The sequence below is a fragment of the Apus apus genome, chromosome Z (genome assembly GCF_020740795.1).
Source record: "Apus apus isolate bApuApu2 chromosome Z, bApuApu2.pri.cur, whole genome shotgun sequence".
NCBI classification, from domain to species: Eukaryota; Metazoa; Chordata; class Aves; order Apodiformes; family Apodidae; genus Apus; species Apus apus.
This window is the reverse complement of record NC_067312.1, coordinates 59,981,318-60,003,282: the sequence shown is the minus strand read 5'-3', so window position 1 is coordinate 60,003,282 and position 21,965 is coordinate 59,981,318. Positions and strand designations below refer to the sequence as shown.

Here is a 21,965-nt window from a genome sequence, read left to right as displayed (position 1 = left end):
TATTCCTACCAGACATCACGTTCCAAGATCTGTCTCACACATGAATACAGACCCATACAGTTCACTATGACCTGCAAACAGATGAAAGAATAAATGTAATTTAAAGGTATTGTTGGAGCTCATGCTTTTACCTCCTAATACTTTTGCATCTTTTGGTTGTCCTTGGGGCGTCATTTTGTAGACCCTTTCTTATCACTTGTTCCCTGGTTCCTTAAGAGAGGAGAACACATAATTCAAGCGGAAAATGCCTAAACACATTTTAGAAAAGAAACAAAGATAGGCAATCCTCCTCACTCTCTTTGCATTACTCTTTCACATGGGCTCCCTGCAAACTATTTAATTTTTTTGCTAGTGATGTTTGGCAGAGGAGAAGTGCTCTCAAAGGGAGGAATTTGCATAAATGTCAATTAGCTGACAATCCCCAAGACCTGTCTGGTTTGCTCTTCCAGTTAAAGATAACAGTTCTGTCACTGCTTCCCCATATTTATTTTCCTCAAATACATAGGCAGAATTTATAAGCGTTGAACCAGAAGCATGTGCAGGGAAACTGGATAGTGTAGTTCAGTATGACTTACCTAAACTGGAGAAGAGTTAATCTGTAAGATTTCTTTTCTCACAGCATCCCTTTGAAATTATAATTTTGAAAACCCATGACTTGCTTGTTCAGTACTCAGCCCCATTTACCTAGCTGGATTTTTTCCCTTCAGTGTTCCTAAGGAAATTATGATGATTTAGTTTGTCCCATCTCATTTGACTGATGAGAGAAAGCATTTATATTATTCCTAATACTCCTCCTCTCTTATATCTTCTTTCCTTCCTCCCCAGAGGGAAAGCTGTATTCTGCCACAGTGACCGACTTCCTTGCAATAGATGCAGTCATATACCGGAGCCTTGGAGACAGCCCAACTCTGCGGACAGTTAAACATGACTCAAAGTGGTTGAAAGGTAGATAAATCATACATATATTTAAAAAAAAAAAAAAGAAAAAAGAAAAAAAAAAAAAAAGCAGCTCAGATGAGAGTCTTGGATTCCTGACAGATCTCTCTGTCATTTCATTTAACCAATGCTTTCTGGCAGAAAGAATGAACTAAATTACGTCTTTTACTTACACTGATCTGTTTATCTCTTTCCTTCTTTTCCTGATCCCAAGTTACTAGACCTGACAAAAACTGTGAGCTTAATAGATCAGAATATATATTCCAGCAAGCTTTCCAACCTGAAATCCATCCTTTTACAGATGTTGGATGTAAATTTTGGAACTAGCAGGGTTCAGTGTACTTGGGCTCTGTTTGAAAATACTCCTGCTGTAGGACTGTAGGTAATAGTCAAAGCTTCATGAAGTGTTGAAGGTTCGTCCTGTAACATTAAGATTCATCAATGAGAAAAAAATAAAAGTCGGGATGTTACACAAAGCCTTTCTTTTATGGTTCTTAGGGACTGTACAGCTGCCATTGAATTAGGCAATTTCTGTGCTCTAAATGCCCTCATTGTTAAGAATGGTGCTGTTTAGCTTCACGTAGGCGTTATGAATAGTTAGCATTTGGAGTGATTTTAAAATTGAGCAAAGCCATGGTTTGAAGTCTTTTTCTGCATGCAGAAATGTTTTGCCAGGTGTCGACTTAAGCTGTCCCACTTTGCTTGCTCCTATGGACATGTGTGGGCAGAAACAGTTACATGGTTTGTTATTCCCTCCACACACAGCCTGCATGCTGTAAAGAGCACTGCTTGGACTCTTCAGGCATAGCATTATATATTACCTCTTTACCTTTCCTTGTACACCACTCAGGGCAGACATTTTAGTGGCAAGCACTTAACTACCTTGCATTTGTGTTGTACGGACTTTCTCCCAGCTGTCCTGACCTCAGATACTGATTCTTCTGTGGTGGTGATTTTGCTAGTTCTGAAAACTGAGCAAGTTTGCTTAATGCAGGCATTTCACCTTTGGATGTGAATATATTTGGCTTCTCTTTTCATGCTGTATGCAGTACACTGGTGCCTAAATAAGATGTTTTTGTTTTTTTCTAGAGCCATACTTTGTCCAGGCAGTGGACTATGGCAATTATATTTACTTCTTCTTCCGGGAAATAGCAGTGGAGTACAACAGCATGGGAAAGGTAAGGGCAAAAACATTGCCTTGAGTGACTTTGTCAGAATCAGGAGGAGGAAAACACATTCTGTTCTTGTACCAGTGCTTTTAGGAGTGACCTTGAAATGGGAACCATAAATCATGATGACAAGGTCATAATTTTGAGAAGATTCTTATCCCTGAAGCCAAAAGGTTGGTTGGAGTGAAACATTGCACTGTCTTGAAAGGAAACAGGGTGGTTTCTTACAGTGATGGCATATGCTGGAATCTCTTGTCTCAAATCATAAAAATCACAAGACACATGTAGATAGTTCAGGGTATTAGGTAATTGTTAAAAAGGTATTCCAAAGCAGGAGATATTTTTCTTTGAGAAATCCAAATTGGAGTGCTGAGTAAAGAAGGGCATTAATTTTGTGCTTTGCCATTCTGCAAATAATAATTAAACACTCCACATTGTTTCTAATTTTACAATAACTTTCTGACTAAGCAGTCAGAAAAGCTGACCAAGGTCACAAAGGTGGGGCACGGGAATAAAAACACAGAAAGATTTGGATAGTTTTTAAGTGCTGAAAACACAAGAGTCAGAGCAGGCAGTGTTGGTTGCATGGATTGTTCTAGAAATGTGTTTTTGTTTGGGGAAACATAAAGGTAAGCAGTCTGTATGGAAATGAGTTTTATATGGGTAGAGAACAGATCCCCTGAAGGATTTATGGCTGTATAGTAAATGCCACAGGCTTATCTTTTATAGAACCCTCTTCCAAAGCTGATTTTTTTTCTGTTTCTTATTTGTCCCAGATTGTGGAAACATGGGATTAAATTAAGCACCTTGCAATGTTATTCCAAATGTTTTGAAAGCAGAATTCCAATGAAGTCTTTTAGTTCAAACAAACATTTCATTTTCTTCATTGTATTTTCTCTACTCCTTCCAGGTAGTTTTCCCAAGGGTGGCTCAGGTTTGCAAAAATGACATGGGAGGATCTCAGAGAGTGCTGGAAAAACAGTGGACTTCCTTTCTCAAGGCTCGTTTGAACTGCTCGGTTCCTGGTGATTCACACTTCTACTTTAACATACTGCAGGCGGTTACAGATGTTATCCATTTCAATGGCCGGGATGTTGTTTTAGCAACTTTCTCCACTCCCTACAATAGGTAATAGGAGCAATAACCTTTTACCTTCTGTTTCCTTTATGTTTTGCTTTTCACTGCAGTTTTTACTTTATGAAGGTACAAGAAGTGATTTCTCATAGAATGTAATTATTATGTACCACATGCTTACTGTTTGTGTTTCATTTTAAGATACCCTGGTATTGCTTACTGCATTTTATATCTGGTAATTTAGAGCAGCTTTCAGCCTTTTACTACCTGAACACGTTCCTTGGATATACTTTTCTTTACATGGGAATAATTCAGACTGGTCACCAAGAAGTTTTGCAGTGTGTAACTTGCAAAATGTTATTCCAAAGAGAACTTTTTTTTTTTTTTTTTTTTTTTCCTCAAAGAGAAAAGAGTGGGTCTGTCTTCTTTACATGTAAACTGCCAAGACCAACATTAGTATCCCTTCCCTCTATTTCATACATCCCTTCTATTGCATTTTCTTCTGGGAGAGCCAAGAATCTACACTGTCCTGCTCGTCCCCAGAACACCTGTATTTCATTGTTCATGTGGTTTTTCAAAAGCATCAGATCATCTGCAAAGAATTTATTACCATTACACATGATAACGTTTCTCCAGAAGTTACTAGAAGACTAACTATATCTAACTAACTATTGATGTCTCCCAGAGAAGTTAAAAAAAATAGTAGCAATCTAATTTAAAAATATATTGCTGTTTCACAGAGTAATGCTTGAGCTGAAAGGGGAACTTTATTGCTGAAATTCATCTGGTTTTGCTGTACACTTGTCAAAGCCTGACCTCAGTGAGGTCATGCACAGAACTGACTTCAAATGAGAGTAAGCCCAGGCCTGTAATGTAGAATAGCTGCTTTTGACATCAAAATGATAGGAACTGCAATAGAATAATTATGCCACCAATAAGGAATGCAGGCTTCCATTAAGATGATTGCTTTTTATGTGAACTGGCTTAATAAAAACAAGTGAACAAACAGAGATTCAGCATCAGAAAATAGGTTGTGTCTTGAGATTATCTCAAAATTGAGATTCCTTTTGTTCTGCTTGTATTTCCTGTGGTTTATCATGAATAATACTTTTCCTTAAATTCTGCATTTTAAAATCTAGGAACTTATGTTAAAATCAAGGTACTATTTCATAGGCCCCATTTTTTGCCAGATGGTGAAGATGACAGGAAGGTGTGTAGGCTTGGAGACACCTCTAATTAAAAGACCTACCTCTGACATAATGGCATCTTTCTCATTCCTCCCTCACTGAGAAAAAGCTGCAACAAACATCTTGGATCTCTGAAACAAAGCTTCCCACTAGAGTGAGCTGGAAGACATTCCTCAGCCTAACCTGAGGTGACCCAGGGCAGGAGCTGATGAAGGATTGTAGTCCAGTGGTTGGGAGATGGCTCGGCTGTGACCCACAGTAGTCCATCTGTATGGCTTTATCACACTGTGGATCCACAGATTGCCATCCTCTAGAGTAAAAGCTATTGCAGTTTTCTCACCACAGTGATCCCTCCATCACTGTGGAATTGTGTGTTGAGTTGTTAGTGCTTTTAGTTCTCTATCATACACCTCAAGATATTGGAATTCTTTTTTCTTTAGGGCTTGATTCAGCAAAGTGCAAAATCATCTAGCTATAGTGAGTCTTGAGATACCTTTCAGAATGAGGTCCTGTGTGTGGCCAAATATACCCTTGACGAGCTCTTACATCGACATACATTTGGCTGCATCCATTTAAAGTTCTTACTGTGCTGTATTGCATTAATATAGAGCTTTGACGTTTCTTACCATATAAAGGCACAATCTGCAGAGATCAAAGTAAGGCTTAATACTGTCTCCCTACTTGTTTCCTTCAGTAACAAGCATTTAAAAACCTTTTATTAGTGAAACAGTTATTTTCCATTCAATTTATATACCTTTATGAGTTTAGCTTTATTCTCTGTAACAATATTATAATTCCTACCTTTATTTTTCTTTGGTGTATAATCACCTACTAGCTAAAAGCAGAACAGAAAGCCTCAGTTAGCTGGGTTCACTCTTCTTACCTGGTAAAATCAAGAGGTGAGAGTCAGACACAAATACAGTAATTCGTGTGTAAAAAAAATGAATGGTGGATAAATGTATAATTCATGCTTCCAAGTGACTACCCATGAGAGAAACCCCATAGCCTTTCAGAAAGTATGTAGATAAAGATATAATTATGTTTAGACAATGCTATCGTGCAGTTGCATGCAAATAATAAAAAAAGTTGACATTTACAATTTTGTGATCTAAAAATAACATTGAATTTGCTCATGTGAGCTCTTTACACCTCATTGAATTAAGCAAATTCCTGAGCATAGTTAACTCCTTTCCACTGGGAAAAATTGGAGGAAATCAAGCTGTAGGAGGATGAAGTAATAACATGTAAATGCCAGTTCAATGGCACATTGCAGCATGCTCCCAGTCAGAGCAGCACCATCTTCTGAACTACCTGCAGTATATTTTTGAGGCATGACATGAACTGTAAGAATTAATACCAAGAGAGGTTGTGACTTACAAGAACTTGAATTTCCAAGTAATAGGCTCTGAATAAGACCGGTTATTACTCCTCATGCATCTCTAGTGGTACATAGAGTTTCCCAGATTCTTTTCCTTCTCAAGATTATTGCAATTACTTCTTTCTATAGAGGCTTTCAAACAAATCATGCTTGCAGGGGCTGTCTGCTGATTGGTGTATTTCAGGCTTTTCCATGGGGCTGGCTTTTCCTGTCAATACTGAGAGGTTACAGAGTTCAAGATTGAGTAGCCTGTGACAGGAAGACTTCTATACAGCATGTTTTTCACTCAAGATTTTATGCATAACTGCAGAATGAGTAACAATTTCTGGGAAATGTCACTTTACAGCATCCCTGGCTCTGCAGTCTGTGCCTATGACATGCTTGACATTGCCAACGTATTTACTGGAAGATTCAAAGAACAAAAGTCTCCAGATTCCACATGGACACCAGTTCCTGATGAACGAGTGCCCAAGCCCAGGTATGTTTCATATATAGTGATAATGTTGCACTCCTGCATACAGCACAGAGTTTTTTTCACAGTTTGAACAGCCTTGAAAGGTTTAGATACAATTGAAAATACATGTTGTAATAGAAGTTGAGTTGCATTTGGATCTAAGGTATGCACGTGAGAATGTTTCCACTTAAACAAGATTTGTGTAACATAAATCAGGCCAGCATCAGATCTACTTGGTCAGAATAACCTATCACTGAAGACTGGTGTGAGTTACACACCTGTAGTAAATTGGTTCGGTAATGGGTATATCTCATTACAAAGCCTGCACTGGTTCTGTAGTTTGCTGTTCTGCAGTTAACATGCAGTTTATGTGCCACAGAGGATGCATCATGGGGAAAAAGAAAAAGCAGCATTCCATCAAAATGGAGATTCAGTTTACATCATTCCACCTATATTTGTTTTCCCTGCTTCCACTTCCCTCCTTGTTTGCATGTGGCTCCTCTATTACATACTCTTTATGTTTCTTACAAGCATCCATTTTGTACAAGATGCTGTTGACAGCCACTTGTTAACTCATTTACACCAATGGCATTTTGCTCTGAGAATTATGATATTAATGTAGATAAAGCAAGTTAATTTGTCTCAGTCAAGTTCTACCACTTTAGTATATATTTTCCATTGCCTGTGATATCTTGCGTAACTTCAAAGTAAAAACACATCCAAAGCTCTGTAGTGGCTTTAATCTCAGCTTGTCAGTTAAGGGAAGAACCTGGAGATGATTGGAAAATCTGATAAATTCTGTGTCTGTTTTTGGTTTGAGCCTTAAAAAGGCATCTGCTAGCACTGCTGCTGGATTTTCTTCTCCTTTTTGCAGTGCTTCAACAACTCATTGACGTGATGGGCTGCCTTGGTAGTGCAAGGCTGGACAACAGGTCCAAGTTTGTTTGGAACTTTCTCAGATAAAGAGTACTGCCAGGGAAGGGTTTTTGTTCTCTTTCTGTAGGAAGGAAAAAGAGAAAATTGCATTGTGAGTTTGTGGGATGAGCCAATAGGAGGCTAGCAGTTGTGATGAAGGTAATAGCTCTATTTCTAAGCTGGTAGAAGTTAACATGAACTGAATTGGTGAACACTCTTTCATGTAACATTTGACCAACAATTTGCTTAATACAAATAATTATTACTTGTAACTGATGTTGAAATACATGAGAGACACAAGATGCCTTTAAAAGACAGTAGTATTTTGTTTGGATATCTCAGTATGGTGCAGAAACATTAGTGCTCCTATTGATCCTAGCATGTCTCAGAGACATACTGGAGCCTTTCAGGGGCCTCAGTGACCTTTTTGGCTGAGGTGCACAGCAGGGTTTACTTGGTTTTATGTGTACTCATTTGAATCAGTTTTGAGATTAAAACAGGATTGATCCAATCATGTGATTAGGATTTAGGAGGAAATAGGTCTCCAGATTAGATACACAGAAAACCTAGGCATCATGGTGCCAAAAGACTGCTCCCTAGACTCCTCTGGGAATGTCACCTCAAGAATCACTGCCTTTGCAAGGACCTAGGAGACTGTCAATGCCCTTAGTTTCTCCTCTCCCTATATTGCTAATTCATATCTATATGCAGTTACAAGATGACCAAAATATTTTGTATATAAAGAGGCAAAGCCTCTGCATGTAGTGTTCATTGTGCAGTTGTGTGGGACCAGACTCATTAACCCAGCTAGTCTTGTGCCACCTTCCTATATAACGTTTAGTTACCTAAGGTTTGAATATTTATCTAAATCTGAGTGACAGATACGATAGGACCAGCACTATATTTTGTTCAAGTTGGCATTTCTCTATTGATATCAGTGGCCCTACCCACATCAGACCAGATGAAAACTGGACACTGCAGTGTATTTATGAGTGGGTGGTCCATCTTTTATCTTCCTATCTCACAGAGGCTCAAAGGCTTGAAGCATCTTAATGCTCTAGGAAATGGGATAAAACGAGCCTTTTGTTGAGAAAATAACCAACATCTCCTCATGGGAGATTTTAACTATCCCGATATCTGCTGGAAGACTTACACAGCCAGCCTTTCACAGTCTAGGAGGTTCCTCCAATGCATTGATGACAACTTCTTAATGCAAATGGTGGATAAGCCGACTAGAAGAGGAGCGCTGCTGGATCTTGTGCTCACCAACAAGGAGGGCCTTATTGAAGCAGTGGTGGTCAATGGCAACCTTGGCTGCAGTGACCATGAGATGGTGGAGTTCAGGATCCTGTGTGGGAGGAACAGAATTTCCAGCAGGACCAGAACCCTGGACTTCTACAGAGCAAACTTCGACCTCCTCAACCAATTGTTAAGGGAAGTCCCATGGGACAGAGTGCTAGAAGGTAAAGGGGCTCAAGATAGCTGGTCAACATTCAAGGACCACTTCTTGCAAGCACAGCATCGGTGTGTCCCAATGGGTAGAAAATCTAGTAAGGGAGCTAGGACACCAGCGTGGTTAAAAAAGGAACTGCTGGGGAAACTCAAGTGGAAGAGGAAAATCTATAGATCATGGAAGGAGGGACTGGTCACTTGGGAGGAATATAGGAATGTTGTCAGGGAATGTAGGGAGGCAACTAGGAAAGCTAAGGCCTCCTTGGAACTTAACCTTGCAAGTCGGGTTAAGGATAGTAGAAAGGGTTTTTTCAAATACATAGCCAACAAAGCTAATACCAGAGGCAATATAGGCCCACTGCTGAATGAGGTGGGTGCCCTGGTGACAGAGGATATGAAGAAGGCAGAGGTGCTGAATGCCTTCTTTGCCTCTGTCTTTACTCCTGCAGGCTTTTCCCATGAGCCCCAGATTCATATAACCCCAGAAGTAGTCAAGATAGGTGAGGACATAGTAGATGAGGATTGGGTTAGGGATCAGTTGCATAATCTGGACATCCATAAATCGATGGGTCCGGATGAAATGCATCCAAGGGTGCTGAGGGAGCTGGTGGAGGTCATTGCTAGTCCACTCTTCATCATCTTCGGTAAGTCTTGGGTAACAGGAGAGGTGCCTGAGGACTGGAGGATAGCAAATGTCACTCCAGTCTACAAGAAGGGCAAGAAGGAGGACCCGGGTAACTATAGACCGGTCAGCCTCACCTCCATCCCTGGAAAGGTAATGGAACAACTTGTCCTTGGCACTATCTCTAGACATATCAAGGAGATGGGGGTCATCAAGAGCAGTCAACATGGTTTTACCAAGGGTAAGTCATGTTTGACTAACCTCATAGCCTTCTATGAGGAAATTACTAGGTGGATAGATGATGGTAGAGCGGTAGATGTGGTCTATCTTGATTTCAGTAAAGCATTTGACACCGTCTCCCACAGCATCCTTGTAGATAAGTTGATCAAGTATGGGTTTGATGATCAGGCAGTGAGGTGGATCAAGAACTGGTTGAAAGGAAGAAGTCAGAGAGTTGTAGTCAATGGGGCAGAATCTAGTTGGAGGCCTGTGACCAGTGGAGTCCCTCAGGGGTCGGTACTGGGACCGGTGTTGTTCAATATCTTCATCAACGACCTGGATGAGGGCACAGAATGTACCCTCAGCAAGTTTGCTGATGACACCAAGCTGGGAGGAGTGGCTGACACACCAGAAGGCTGTGCTGCCATTCAGAGAGACTTAGACAGGCTGGAGACTTGGGCGGGGAAAAACCTGATGAAGTTTAACAAGAGCAAGTGTAGAGTTTTGCATTTGGGGAAGAAAAACGCCATGCACCAGTACAGGTTGGGGGCTGACCTGCTGGAGAGCAGTGTAGGTGAAAGGGACCTGGGGGTCATGGTAGACAGGAGGATGACCATGAGTCAGCAGTGTGCCCTTGTGGCTAAGAAGGCCAATGGCATCCTGGGGTGTATTAGAAAGGGTGTGGTTAGTAGGTCAAGAGAGGTTCTCCTCCCCCTCTATTCTGCATTGGTGAGGCCACATCTGGAATATTGTGTCCAGTTCTGGGCCCCTCAGTTCAAGAAGGACAGGGAAGTGCTTGAAAGAGTCCAGCGCAGAGCCACAAGGATGATTAAGGGAGTGAAACATCTCCCTTATGAGGAAAGGCTGAGGGAGCTGGGTCTCTTTAGTTTGGAGAAAAGGAGACTGAGGGGGGACCTCATCAATGTTTACAAATATGTAAAGGGTGAGTGTCAAGACGATGGAGTTAAGCTTTTTTCGGTGATGACCAGTGATAGGACAAGGAGTAATGGATACAAGTTGGAGCATAGGAGGTTTAAGATGAATATCAGGAAAAATTTTTTTTACTGTAAGAGTGACAGAGCACTGGAACAGGCTGCCCAGAGAGGTTGTGGAGTCTCCTTCGCTGGAGACATTCCAAACCCGCCTGGACGCCTTCCTGTGTGATGTACTCTAGGTGACCCTGCTCTGGCAGGGGGGTTGGACTAGATGATCTTTTGAGGTCCCTTCCAACCCCTAGGATTCTATGATTCTATGAAAATATTAATAAGAGGCAAAGCATTTTGCTGCTTCCTTTGTAGAGATGACCTCCGAGGAGCAGGGTAGATTTTAGGAATAAGGTGAGCAGATTTGCATTTAAGTTGACAAAGAATTATTACGTAACATTTCACTGAAAATCCTCAATGTGTTACTGTACTTAAATTATCTCATCCAAATTGAAAGAAGGGTAAAACCAATGTTTATGTGGATGCCTGCTGGGTTGTCTTCTGCAGTAGTCTGCTTGCTACTGGACAGGACTGAAAGAAACATTCTTGTTCTAAAAAAGTCAACATCCTTCTGTAGTTAAGGACTGCTTTTATTCCAGAACAGAGTATTCAACTGGGCAAGTTACAGATCAGAAAACACCTGAGCCCAGTGGTCATCATAAAGCCAAATGAAGACAAGCAGTCAGTGGGTTCCATGTGAGTGGGTGAACTACAAACTGTGGGTGAACTACAAACTGTGTGTCACACTCCTGCTGAACAAATTTCTTTGTGCTTTTAGGTGATACGTTAAGTCCTTATGAGTGGAGAATAGAGCAGGATTTTAGGCTTCCCCTGAGGGGCTGAACAAGTCCACTAGACCTCTCAATCCTCCATTTAAACCCTTGTAATGCACATCAGATTTCACTGGGGGCCTCATTATAAAAGGAGAGTTGCCCTAGGCATCAAATAAGTGTTTTGGCCTCTTGTTTTATTTAGGCCTGGTTGCTGTGCTGGCTCTACATCACTAGAAAAATATGTAACATCTAATGAGTTTCCGGATGATACTCTGAACTTCATCAAAACACATCCACTGATGGATGAGGCTGTACCTGCCATTGTGAATCGACCGTGGTTCCTGAGAACAATGGTCAGGTATGTACCTCCAAATGGACTCTTGTCATCATCGTAGCTGTCAAATTCTGCTAATAGTTTTGCTCAGAATATGCTCAAACTCTGTAAATATCCTCAGTGCACTGGGCATGCATCCAGCTAGGAACGATGGCAGCACTGAGCAGATGCTGCAGAGCTCCCTGAGCAGCATTAAAGACAGGAAAAAACCTCAGTCCTTTCCAACCATTCTGTGCTGAAGCAGGATCTTGGAGGAAATGCTGTGCCGGGAAGGTTGACCTGCCTGTTGGCTTGTGGGTTAGTGTTTGAGACAGCTCAAACCAAAGAAAACTTTGGGTGAGGATCAGGAGACAGCCCAGGGATATGTACACAGGATACAAACATGCCTAACAGGGTATGTTCACAGGATATGAAGATGTCTGTCTGAATATGTACTGGTATGTTTTAATGTTTAGAGAAGAGTATGGGCAGAAGTAATCACATTATCCTTTCTATAGCAACGAGACAAAAATAATAATGAAGATATTTGAACAAAAACCCATAAATCAGCAAGCCTCAAATACACCATCCCCCTCCTATCAAAATCCATTCCCACTCTCTGCTGTAGTCACTATACTACTTATCTACTCTCTCGTTGTCAACAGAATAATGTGACTAACTTTTGCTGGATTTTCCATTCTTCCTCAGTGTTTAGCTCTGGAAGGGTCTGACTCAGTTTTACCAGTGTATTTTCTGTCAGGCTTTTATGTCAAGTTCTGTACCTCCAACCACAGACAAGCAGCAAGCTCTGCAGTGCACTTCCCTTTGATCACCATTGCTGGGTAACTGCATCTAAATCAGAAGAACTCATTTGCAATAAATAGTTTCATGCCAAGATTCAATATCATCTCACCACTGAACTCACTTAGACGCAGTTGTGTGATTATTTTTAGTGAAGTAAAATGGTGTTTAATGTCTCCCTATTGCACTCACACAGCTTTTCCTGCCAAAAAAAGTTGAATTTGTATCAGTTATCCTTATTTCTTTTTTTTAATGTGACAGAGCTTGAAATTAATCAAACATTTAACTGTGCTGATTTTCTTTCTCTGTCTGAAGAAATCACCAGGCTAGTACTTTGCTTTTGATTGGATGGATAATTCCTAAATGGCCTCAGACTCTTAGCACCCTTTCAGCTTTCCACAAAAACTTCTACTAGCTATTGGACATACTGACATGCAGACAAACAAACACAATTTTCTCACCATTTGGGGAGCCAAAGTGGTACAGTCTGTCTTGACTTACAGGGTTATTAAGTTAGGAGAAGTGCTTAAATATGTTATATGGTTGCTAGAAGGCTAACATGCAGTTATCTGCAGAAAAAAAGTGGTAAAATAAATGGCAGTCTAATCCCAAGTGATGCAAAATACTGTGTTGTTGTTCTAGATACCGCCTGACCAAAATTGCTGTGGATGCTGCTGCTGGGCCGTATCAGAACTACACGGTGGTTTTCTTGGGATCAGAGAAGGGAATCATCCTGAAGTTCTTGGCACGGACAGGAAACAGTGGTTTCCTAAATGACAGCCTTTTCCTGGAGGAGATGAACATTTACAATCCTGAAAAGTGTGTATCAGATTCTTTGTCCTCATCTATGGGCAGCTTTGAACTTCCAATTTTGCAGAGTGTAGGTTGGCCCACGAAAAGGGAAGTGCTTAGAGAAGCCAAGTTTTTTGAGTAATTTTAAATTGTTTGGGAAGGGGATGTCTGCTTATCAGTCTCTACATCGTATGAAGGTTTTTGTTGTTGTTGTTGTTGTTGTTGTTTTAATTCAGCATGTGTAGAAAATAGGCCATCCTATACAGCAGTTGATGATTAATTAAAAATGAAATTCTGCAAAGGAATATTGATTTCCTAATCCTATTTAAAAAAGCTGATTCCTCTCCAAATAACTGAACAATGAGCAAGCCACTCTCCAAGGGAAATTTCCTGCATTTCAGCCTTCCTCAAATATGTCTAAGGGGGCTTTGAAGAGGGCCATAATCATGTAGAAATTTCACCTACTTCGAGTGCTGGAGAGGAGTAAACACAAGAAGTGAAGAGCCCTCAGAAAGCTTTTCTAGTGTGCCATCTCTCTCCACTTCTTGTTTCCTTGTCTCATGCATTTTTAATACTCACTTATATGACTAGCAGTGTTTTTAGGGCCTATTGTGTGTTCTTTTTCCTTGGTTTGTTCAATTCTATCTTTTGCAAGGTTTTTTTTGTGTCAGGTTTTTGGTTTGTTGTTGTGGTTTTTTTCCAACTTGAGGAATCACTTAAGTTTTCAGTTGGTTTCCCAGCAGAGCTAATTTATAACCTTATGTTACTTTTTTTTTAATCAGGTGCAGTTATGATGGTGTGGAGGACAAGCGGATAGTGGGCATGCAGCTTGACAAGGCCAGCAGTGCCCTCTACGTCGCCTTCTCCACCTGTGTCATCAAGGTTCCCCTGGGACGTTGTGAGCGTCATGGCAAATGCAAAAAGTATGTGTTTTATGCTGGCTGTCAGCAGCCTGCCTGCCAGGCCTGGGAAAAGTGAGAGCACTCATGGATGCTATTCTTTCTCAAGGGCCTGCATAGCTTCCAGAGACCCTTACTGTGGATGGGTGAAGGAGAGTGGAGTGTGCACACATGTGGTCCTTGGCTCCAAGTGAGTACGGGCTCTGCTTGGCCATAAAGCCCTGCCAGTGGCACCAGGCAGTCATGGACAGAGGTGTTTGAAACATGGGGCTCTTTGGGAAGGAAAAATGTGGGAAATGTTTCTTTCTGCCTTATTTGCATTCACCTCTGAAATGTCTCATAAATGTTTTTGATGTGAACTCTCAGCTGATTGGTAACTGCTGAAAGAGGAGGAAGAAGAAAATGAAGGAGCTGTATTAAGGTCTGAGTGTTGTTGAAAGGAGGGAACTGGATGCGCATGTCTGGACCAGCCCACACTGGAGCCATCACAGCTGATTAAATAGGCAATAGAATCCAAATTAAATTACTGAAGTAATTTGTCCACTGAAAAAAAAAACAGTCCTTCTAATTTACTGTGTATTAGGAAGAGAAATCACTGAGCAGAGTTAGAGTTTAAAGCAGATTCAGAGAAGTGCTGGATCTCCCCTTGCTTAACAGTAGAATTTAATTATTTTATAATTAAGGTCTGTGAAGGTTTGTTTAAATGTGGTTACTAAAGCCTCCTTGCAGGGAGCAGACCCCCTTTAGACCTCTCATTTCTTGGCCAGATCTGACACACCTCATGCTTGCCCACTCCAAAGTACGGTGATGCTTCCTCAAGATAGGGATGTAAGCATAGTACAAACATCACAGGACCTCAGTAGACCTGCAGCCAGCCCTTTTTAACCCTGTTTTTGCTTAGGTCTTCAGTATATAATGGAGGAGTTCTCATGCCTGTGCTTGTGCCATGTTCTTAATTTGCTATTTCAATTAAAATTGTGTGTCTGCTGGGAATGGTATATCTGTTTGTATATGCCTGGCTGCAAGAGTGTGGTCTGACTGGACACTTGGTAGAATAATGTTATAATGCACCTGTGTCCATATGAGGTTTTCTCAGCATTCCCAAGGTGCTTGAGTCTTTTTGCACTTCCATGGAAAGCTGTAGGAGACTTCTATGCCTTACTCTTAGAAAGTAGCTCCTGTGTTTATCAATAGATCCACCAAGACAGAGGCAGAACAGCTTGTGGTAGTGCAGTCCAGAGGTAAGCAAGGCAGATTGCCCTCTGTCTAGTGCATAGCTCTTAGGAAGGAAGAGGATTATGTTTTGCACTTAGGAAGATCAGCTATGAAGATGTTTAGTGAACTTCTAAACTAGCCAACAGGAGACAGAGATGTTAAGTTCCCTCCTGAAGTAGATGACAGTTGAGCAGTTTTGAGAACATGGAGTTGGCAATGTTGTACCTCAAGGGCAGGATCCTAACTATTCTGACAAGGGTTTGTGTTGGTGGTTTTCCAAGGCTCTTGTCATTCACCTTTGACTGTACAGGAACTTGGAAGAGCAGCTCCACGAGTTATCCAAAATCACAGGCAGAGGTTAGCAGCAGAAACTGGGCATGTCAGCTAGAAAAGCTTGTGAGTGTTTTTCAGTAGAGACCCCTGGGTTCAATGGAAGCACAGTACAGAAATGATTGCTGAAATGCAGGTGGTCTTCCCCTGGAAGAGTACCTACACAATGAGTTAGCATCTTCCTCATATCAAATGAGATATGGTGCACATTGTCTACAATCTGGAAAAGTTAAGGTAGGATCATAATTGCTCCTAATAATGTCATACGTTATAGAGTTAACAGTTTAAAAATTACTAATCTGTTTGCCTTCCTTATCAATAAGGCTTGCAGTGGATTTTAAAGAGTAATAATAAAAAGCCAAGAAATCATTAAGCAATGACAAAGAAATTGGATGTCTGTTGAAATTTTTCAGCCTGTCTGTGGAAGTTCCAGAGAAGTGGCCAATTTCATGGAGAGACTTTGTTTCAGTTGCACGTGATAATTTCTTTCTTGTGGTGCCTGTGACTGTTGTTACTCATATGCTTTTGTTTCTTTCTATTATTTAGACTGGCATTTGAACAGGACATAGAACATGGCAATACAGATGGCCTGGGTGACTGCCAAAGTAAGCAAAGCTTTAAACACTTTATTTACCATGTGTCACAGCATCCTTCTGAATAACTCAAATCACCATTACCTGTCGGACATTCTTCTGTAGCAGTGTAAGCCACAACAGGGACAGCAACTGCAGCTAGTCATGCAGGCTTAGAAGAGGAATGGTCTTTTCAATGAATTCATAGAGAATAGCCTGGTTGGTGTGATTTATACAAACACCAGACTTCAAAGCAGTTGTTTAGTGAGAAAACCTCAGTTCCAGAGGATATTGGTTATAGCAGAAACATACAGAATTGGGCATTCATTGTCTGTATTACCCATGGTGGTTTGGTTGTTTATGTAGCTGTACAGAAGTGGCTTGGTTTCTTGGTTTAAACTGTGACTTAGACTACATTCCCATGCAGAACAGGGAGACAGTCAAATATATCTTCAGCTATGCATCCAGATGAAGAAATGGTAACTACTTACTTTGTGAATCATAATGCATTTTACACACAGGATGGACAACACAGTAGTTTTAAGGGTCAGGCACAACTGACCCTGCCTAAGAAATGTTAATGGTAAGCCTTAGGTACTGACAGCATGAGTTGGAAGCTTAAACACAGTCTTTAAACATTTATGTTTTGCACTGAGGTGCTTAAAAGTGCACAGCTCGCACTGTGTGCAGAGGAAGCTTGCATGCTGATTTCTCAGCCTTCAGGAATACCAACATCTGTTTTCAGGACAGTTCTCATTCCAAATGTTCTTGCCAAGGTTGGTTTATTTCTGAGCCCCAAATATTATTTATAAACCTTATGAAATCAAGAATCACATTCTTTTCAGTGCAATTTGCACTGATGTCTGTAGATGCATAAAACTGCTGAAGCTGAGGAAGTTATGTACAGTGAGAGTCAATACTTCTGAAATACTAAGCAAAATAATGGAGGGGCAGAGTGTGCTGTGGGATACAGTGCAGGGTGTCTGCTCTGGAGAAAGACAGAGTCTTCTCATGCCTCGTGTGTCCTTGTTCAAGAGCCATTTATTACTATGATTACTGTGCTTGAGGGAATACAAGGATTTCAGCCTCTGCATGCCCTCCATCTCAGCTACACCTCTCTCTGCATGTGCCCTAAGATAGGGTTACATAGGCTGGCTCAAAGTTATTTTTAAAGAGGTGTACACATAATTCCTCCTGTGCTCCCTGTAAAACAGGTTAGAACTAAAGTCAGGTCAGTTCCCAGCTGGTGCATCTTTGGCCTTTTCAGCTATTTCTGCTCTCCTTAAGCAAATAGGTTAGACTGGAGTCAAATGTGCCTGGTATCAGTTAAATATAAAGAAAGGCAGGAACAACACATTGTGCTCATGGAGAGAGATCTGCTTCTGTGCAGAGAGCAACAAAGCCCATACCCTTCTTAAATCCCTCATTAGACCTGAATGATGCATTGTACCTAGACACAGGGGTAGATTTCACTCCCTGCCAACCCAGCTGACCTTATTACCTCATGTGGTGTTGGGTCATGTGAGTTTTGTCCTCATTGACTCACTTGGCTGTCTGTATCACTTGACGTGCTTTGCATTAGATTAGGACTCAATCTTGCAAAGGAACCCATGGCAGGGAGGACACTGGCCTTCCCACTTGGTATTGCTTGCACAGGACTGGTCAACTTTCAAAGCCAGATGTTGCTTCCTTCTGTGTCTGAATATTAGCTTTGCCTGGGTCCTTAGGGTATTAATCACGTATCAATATCAGCTGAAGCACAGAAGGTTGCTAACAGCAAACTATTAAACAGAAAAAAAATGAGAAAGAAATGATGATTTTTCCCTGTTATTTGTCTTTCAGATTCCTTCGTAGCCCTGAATGGTAAGGAAGTTCTTAGTTTCGTTATTTACTGACAGCAAATCCATTTCGGAGGAATCACTTTTTACTAAACTTTTAAGTATTTTCATACTTTTGTTTTATTTAATGTTTCTTCTCAATTTATTTTGTTCATAGACATTTCAACTGCTTCACCTGATCATGAAATGTCTTACAACACAGTGTATGGTCAGTTTACAGATGTTTTTTAAAATTCTCCCCAGATCCTTGTGTTAGCTAGTAGTTCCTGTACTCAAATAGCCATTAACCTTCTTTACTTGTATTGTCTTGTTTTGGGGGGCCTGATTCACTAATCACAACTAGGATTAAGTCATACCTCTTGATTCTGAGTCCCTCTTTTCTAGTCCTCAAAACTGTCTCCGTTGAATTAAAGTCAGATAAAATGCCATGCTATTTTAGTGGCATGCCAGCAGACATGATTAAGAGTATGCTTCATCAGAACACTCAGACAAAGGAACACTTGTGTACAGTGATGCATCTTATCTGTTTACCAGGAAAAACAAGCTAGAAGCTCCCATCCCACTCATGAGTCGTCCAGGCTGGTGTCATGACTGCTACAGCAGCCAGTCAGAGTTACCTTAGGGAAAGGAGCAGAACTGTCCCTGGGTAAAAAGAAAAATCTCTCATCAGGAAAATTAACTTGTTATCTGTGTCAGTTGAGACTGGGTTATGCCTTGATTCCTGGAAGTTCCGTTCATTTCTGGAGTGAGTCATTTATGATTCCATGCACGCAGTATCTTAATGTCTGAATGGTGCCTGGTCTGAAAAAAACCCACAACAAACAAACGAAAAAAAAAACACAACAAAAAAAAAAGATCACGTAGCAAATTAAAGTACGTAACCTGAAGAGGAGCATTTCAGCAAGGCTAGAGTAGCAGTTTCCCATGAGGCAGCTGTTAATCTGTGCTTACAGTACTTTCCATCACTTAGTTCTGTGTATTTGGAAGTGGATTACACTGGTACTTGGAGTGCAGAATAAACGTGTTTGTGAGGAGTTATTGCAGAATAAATAATCACTTGAAATTCAAACCTAGACATATATTGCAATAGTTTCTCTTTACAGACATCCTGAACAAAGACAAATACTCACTAGCCGAGAGGATGTGTGGTATTGCTACCAGGGAAGTCAATGGCAAATTTCCGTGTGGGCTTGTGAAGTTGTTTTCAGTCTGTGCAAGACTAGCAGTTCATCAGAGCTAGGGCAAATTCACCATATGTTTGGTTGAATGTAGCAAGAGGTAGGTTAGTATGCAGTTCTGATGAACATTTAATTGATCCCTTCTTTGCATGCCTGCAAAATATGTACTTACAAAGCAGAACCAATGACAGCTCAGTACAGCAGAATATAAATAACTGGAGGCACAGTAATACTGTTCAACATTTGTAAAAATAAAATCAAATTCCCTATGTTGCTTATTACCAGGAAATGGAAAATGTGCAGGTGAAACTTGTTTGAAAGTATAATAATGAAAACCAGTGCAGGGACTATACAAAATCAAAGACGAGACTTTGTAATATATATAAAGACTCATGTTTTCATCTGTATACACAGCCTGTACTTTCTTTCATTTGAAAATTGCTGTATTTCCAATGCACAGAGTAGTAATTAAAGAACAGTAATAATAAAATTCATCCTGCTGAATGTAAAGAAAAAGAAAATGGCCTCGGGCATAGCGCTGATGTTGCAGAAATATCCTAGGTTTCCTACTTAAAAGTGTATTTGTAGGCTGCATAGTTATAGCTGTGAGGCCATGATTCTGGATCCCATCAGCTACCACAGTAGTCAGGACATCAGCAAAAGCTGATACTTTGATCTAAAATAGGACAAGAAAGCAAAAAGAATGGTTCAGGTGAGCAGCAGAGTGAAAAAGCTGCAGTCCCAGGGAGTACAGGTTACAAAAGTGGTCCATTCTACTGTCCTGGCATGTCAGACACAAAGACAGATTCCATTAATTAACCCAGCTTTTCAAAAAGGACCCTGCTGCCAGATGCCGTGGGGAAGTACTGCGCCAACATTAACATTGTTTTCCATTCATGGTTTTGTTGACCCTCCTCAGGAACATCCTGACAAAATAGTCCTAGGCAAGCCAGCTCTTCCTTTCAATGGTTTAGTTGAAATACCCATTCTAATATACCCAGCATTTCTTTTCTTTTTCTACCGTAGCAAAATGCAAAAGGAAATTTGCTATTTACCTCTATTGATCTTCCACATGAGTGTAAAAAATTCCAACATCGGGTAGTAAAATAGTCTCAGTAAACATGCTCATGTTAGCTAACTGTAGTGACTGCTGAGTATTTTTTTGTTCTTGAGAAAAACAAAATTTTATAAATTATATATTTTAATGTTATTGAGTACTGCTAAATGCATAATTAAATGGTTATTTCTTAATTTATTGAATCTCAGAACACTGGGATATACCACAATGCCAACCTAGTCAATGCTTAAAGTGCTTTTGGATCCAGTGGGCTAAATATATCCAAAGGTTTCTGAAACTCCAGTTGCACAAGTAGTCTTAAGGCCTGATTCCCTTGATTTGCTCCAGTATAAATCAGATCACTTCAATGAACTTCCTGCCAATCTGGAAAAGCATGAATGAAAGGAGAACCAAGCCCTTAATTTTAGTATTCTTGGCATCAGCCTCCTCCTCAATTTGGCAGATGAGCTCTGTTTTCTGGGGCAGGTTTATGTGATCAGTTGTAAACAAGTAAAGTGCAAAGTCCACACAGGTGACAGTTGAGGTGCATCTCTTTGACACCCAAGAAGAAGGAGGCAGGTAGAAGGTCTGGCTGCAGAAGGTCACACAGAACCGAAGCAAGAACTACATATTCAAACAAGGAGATTAGTTAAATTCCTCTGCAAAATTGTAAGCAGCTTCAATTACCTTTGGAGACATCAGTTCTTAGTGAATTGGGCCCTTGTTTTACCCCTTAACCATAGTCTTTTCTACCTCTGTAGTATTGATTTAGCCTTTCCCTCTAATTGTCTAATTAGGTTGCTGTAGTTGTTAATAAGATAGTGTGCAGACAACCTCTGAGATCCTAATGACTTGTGCGTATTAGAGCAACTATCAAATATGTGTTGAATCACTGTCTTTGTTTTAAACCTGAAAAAAAACCTCCTTACATTTTACAAGTGCACTTCAGAATGAGCTGTAGTTTCCGAAGTGCAACCCTTCTGAATCATTACCCATGTCCATAGACAACTGAGTGCTTTTATTCTCCTTCTTTACTTGATTACAACACTTCAAATGAAAAGTTTTTGCAAATAATGGAAACACCTAAACCAGATTTTTTTTAGTGTGTCTATTTTGTTTTTTACATGTTTGCTTTAAACAAGTTTGGAAAGCATTGTATCCACACTTCTTCAGATGGATTGTTTTAAAACAAAGGCAGTATTGTCTTTCTTAGATGTTTAGGTATTAACTGATATTAAGGTAGAAATAGTAGCCACATCTCAGGTATGCTAAAACCTCTTTAAATTGCAGTAAAGCCTATTTACACAGCCAGAGTGGTAAAAATGGTGTAATGGAAAACAAAACAAAACAAAACAAAAAACAGCCCACTACATGTTGCAAAATATATAGCACATTGTAAAGGTTTAATAATGACTATGTGTGAGAGGGCCAGGAGGGGTTTGCATGCCACTTCAGTCTTTATGCAGTTTATGAGAGAAACTTAACTAGCTCATACATTTGTGGTGGCAGTCTGCTCAGAGGTGAAATTCACCAAGAGGGACTGGCTATTCAGGCGCTTATGGGACACAGCAATACTGCTTATGGGAGCAGCCACTGCCCAATGGCACATGTTTGCAGAATATAGCCCTAAGACAAGTGGGACAGGCTATTAGGGTCTAATCTGCTCCTGCCCTCCTTCCTCAAAGTCAAAAGGAAGAAAGTTTGTCCTAGTTATGTGTGGAAGGTTGTTTCTCAGTGTGTACTAGACTTAACACATTAGTAAAGGAGCAAAGAGACTGATTTCTTGTGTTTGTGTGAAACCCTTTTTT

The 21,965-nt window shown here is 40.5% G+C and overlaps 1 protein-coding gene across 8 annotated transcripts in view; it reads left to right on the top strand.

The window, feature by feature from the left end:
* The window catches only part of SEMA6A (semaphorin 6A), a 117,527-nt gene that overhangs the window by 68,091 nt on the left and 27,471 nt on the right, over positions 1-21,965 (top strand). For 6 of the 8 annotated variants that reach the window (XM_051642152.1, XM_051642153.1, XM_051642155.1 and 3 more), the window contains 11 exons: positions 826-945; positions 2,026-2,114; positions 3,016-3,233; positions 6,091-6,222; positions 11,365-11,520; positions 12,919-13,095; positions 13,851-13,991; positions 14,077-14,157; positions 16,059-16,117; positions 17,927-17,947; positions 18,080-18,130. In XM_051642152.1, the coding sequence (XP_051498112.1) occupies positions 826-945; positions 2,026-2,114; positions 3,016-3,233; positions 6,091-6,222; positions 11,365-11,520; positions 12,919-13,095; positions 13,851-13,991; positions 14,077-14,157; positions 16,059-16,117; positions 17,927-17,947; positions 18,080-18,130 (1,245 nt within the window). The remainder of the gene's footprint in view (positions 1-825; positions 946-2,025; positions 2,115-3,015; positions 3,234-6,090; positions 6,223-11,364; positions 11,521-12,918; positions 13,096-13,850; positions 13,992-14,076; positions 14,158-16,058; positions 16,118-17,926; positions 17,948-18,079; positions 18,131-21,965) is intronic. The other 2 variants (XM_051642160.1, XM_051642159.1) reach the window with 1 other exon arrangement.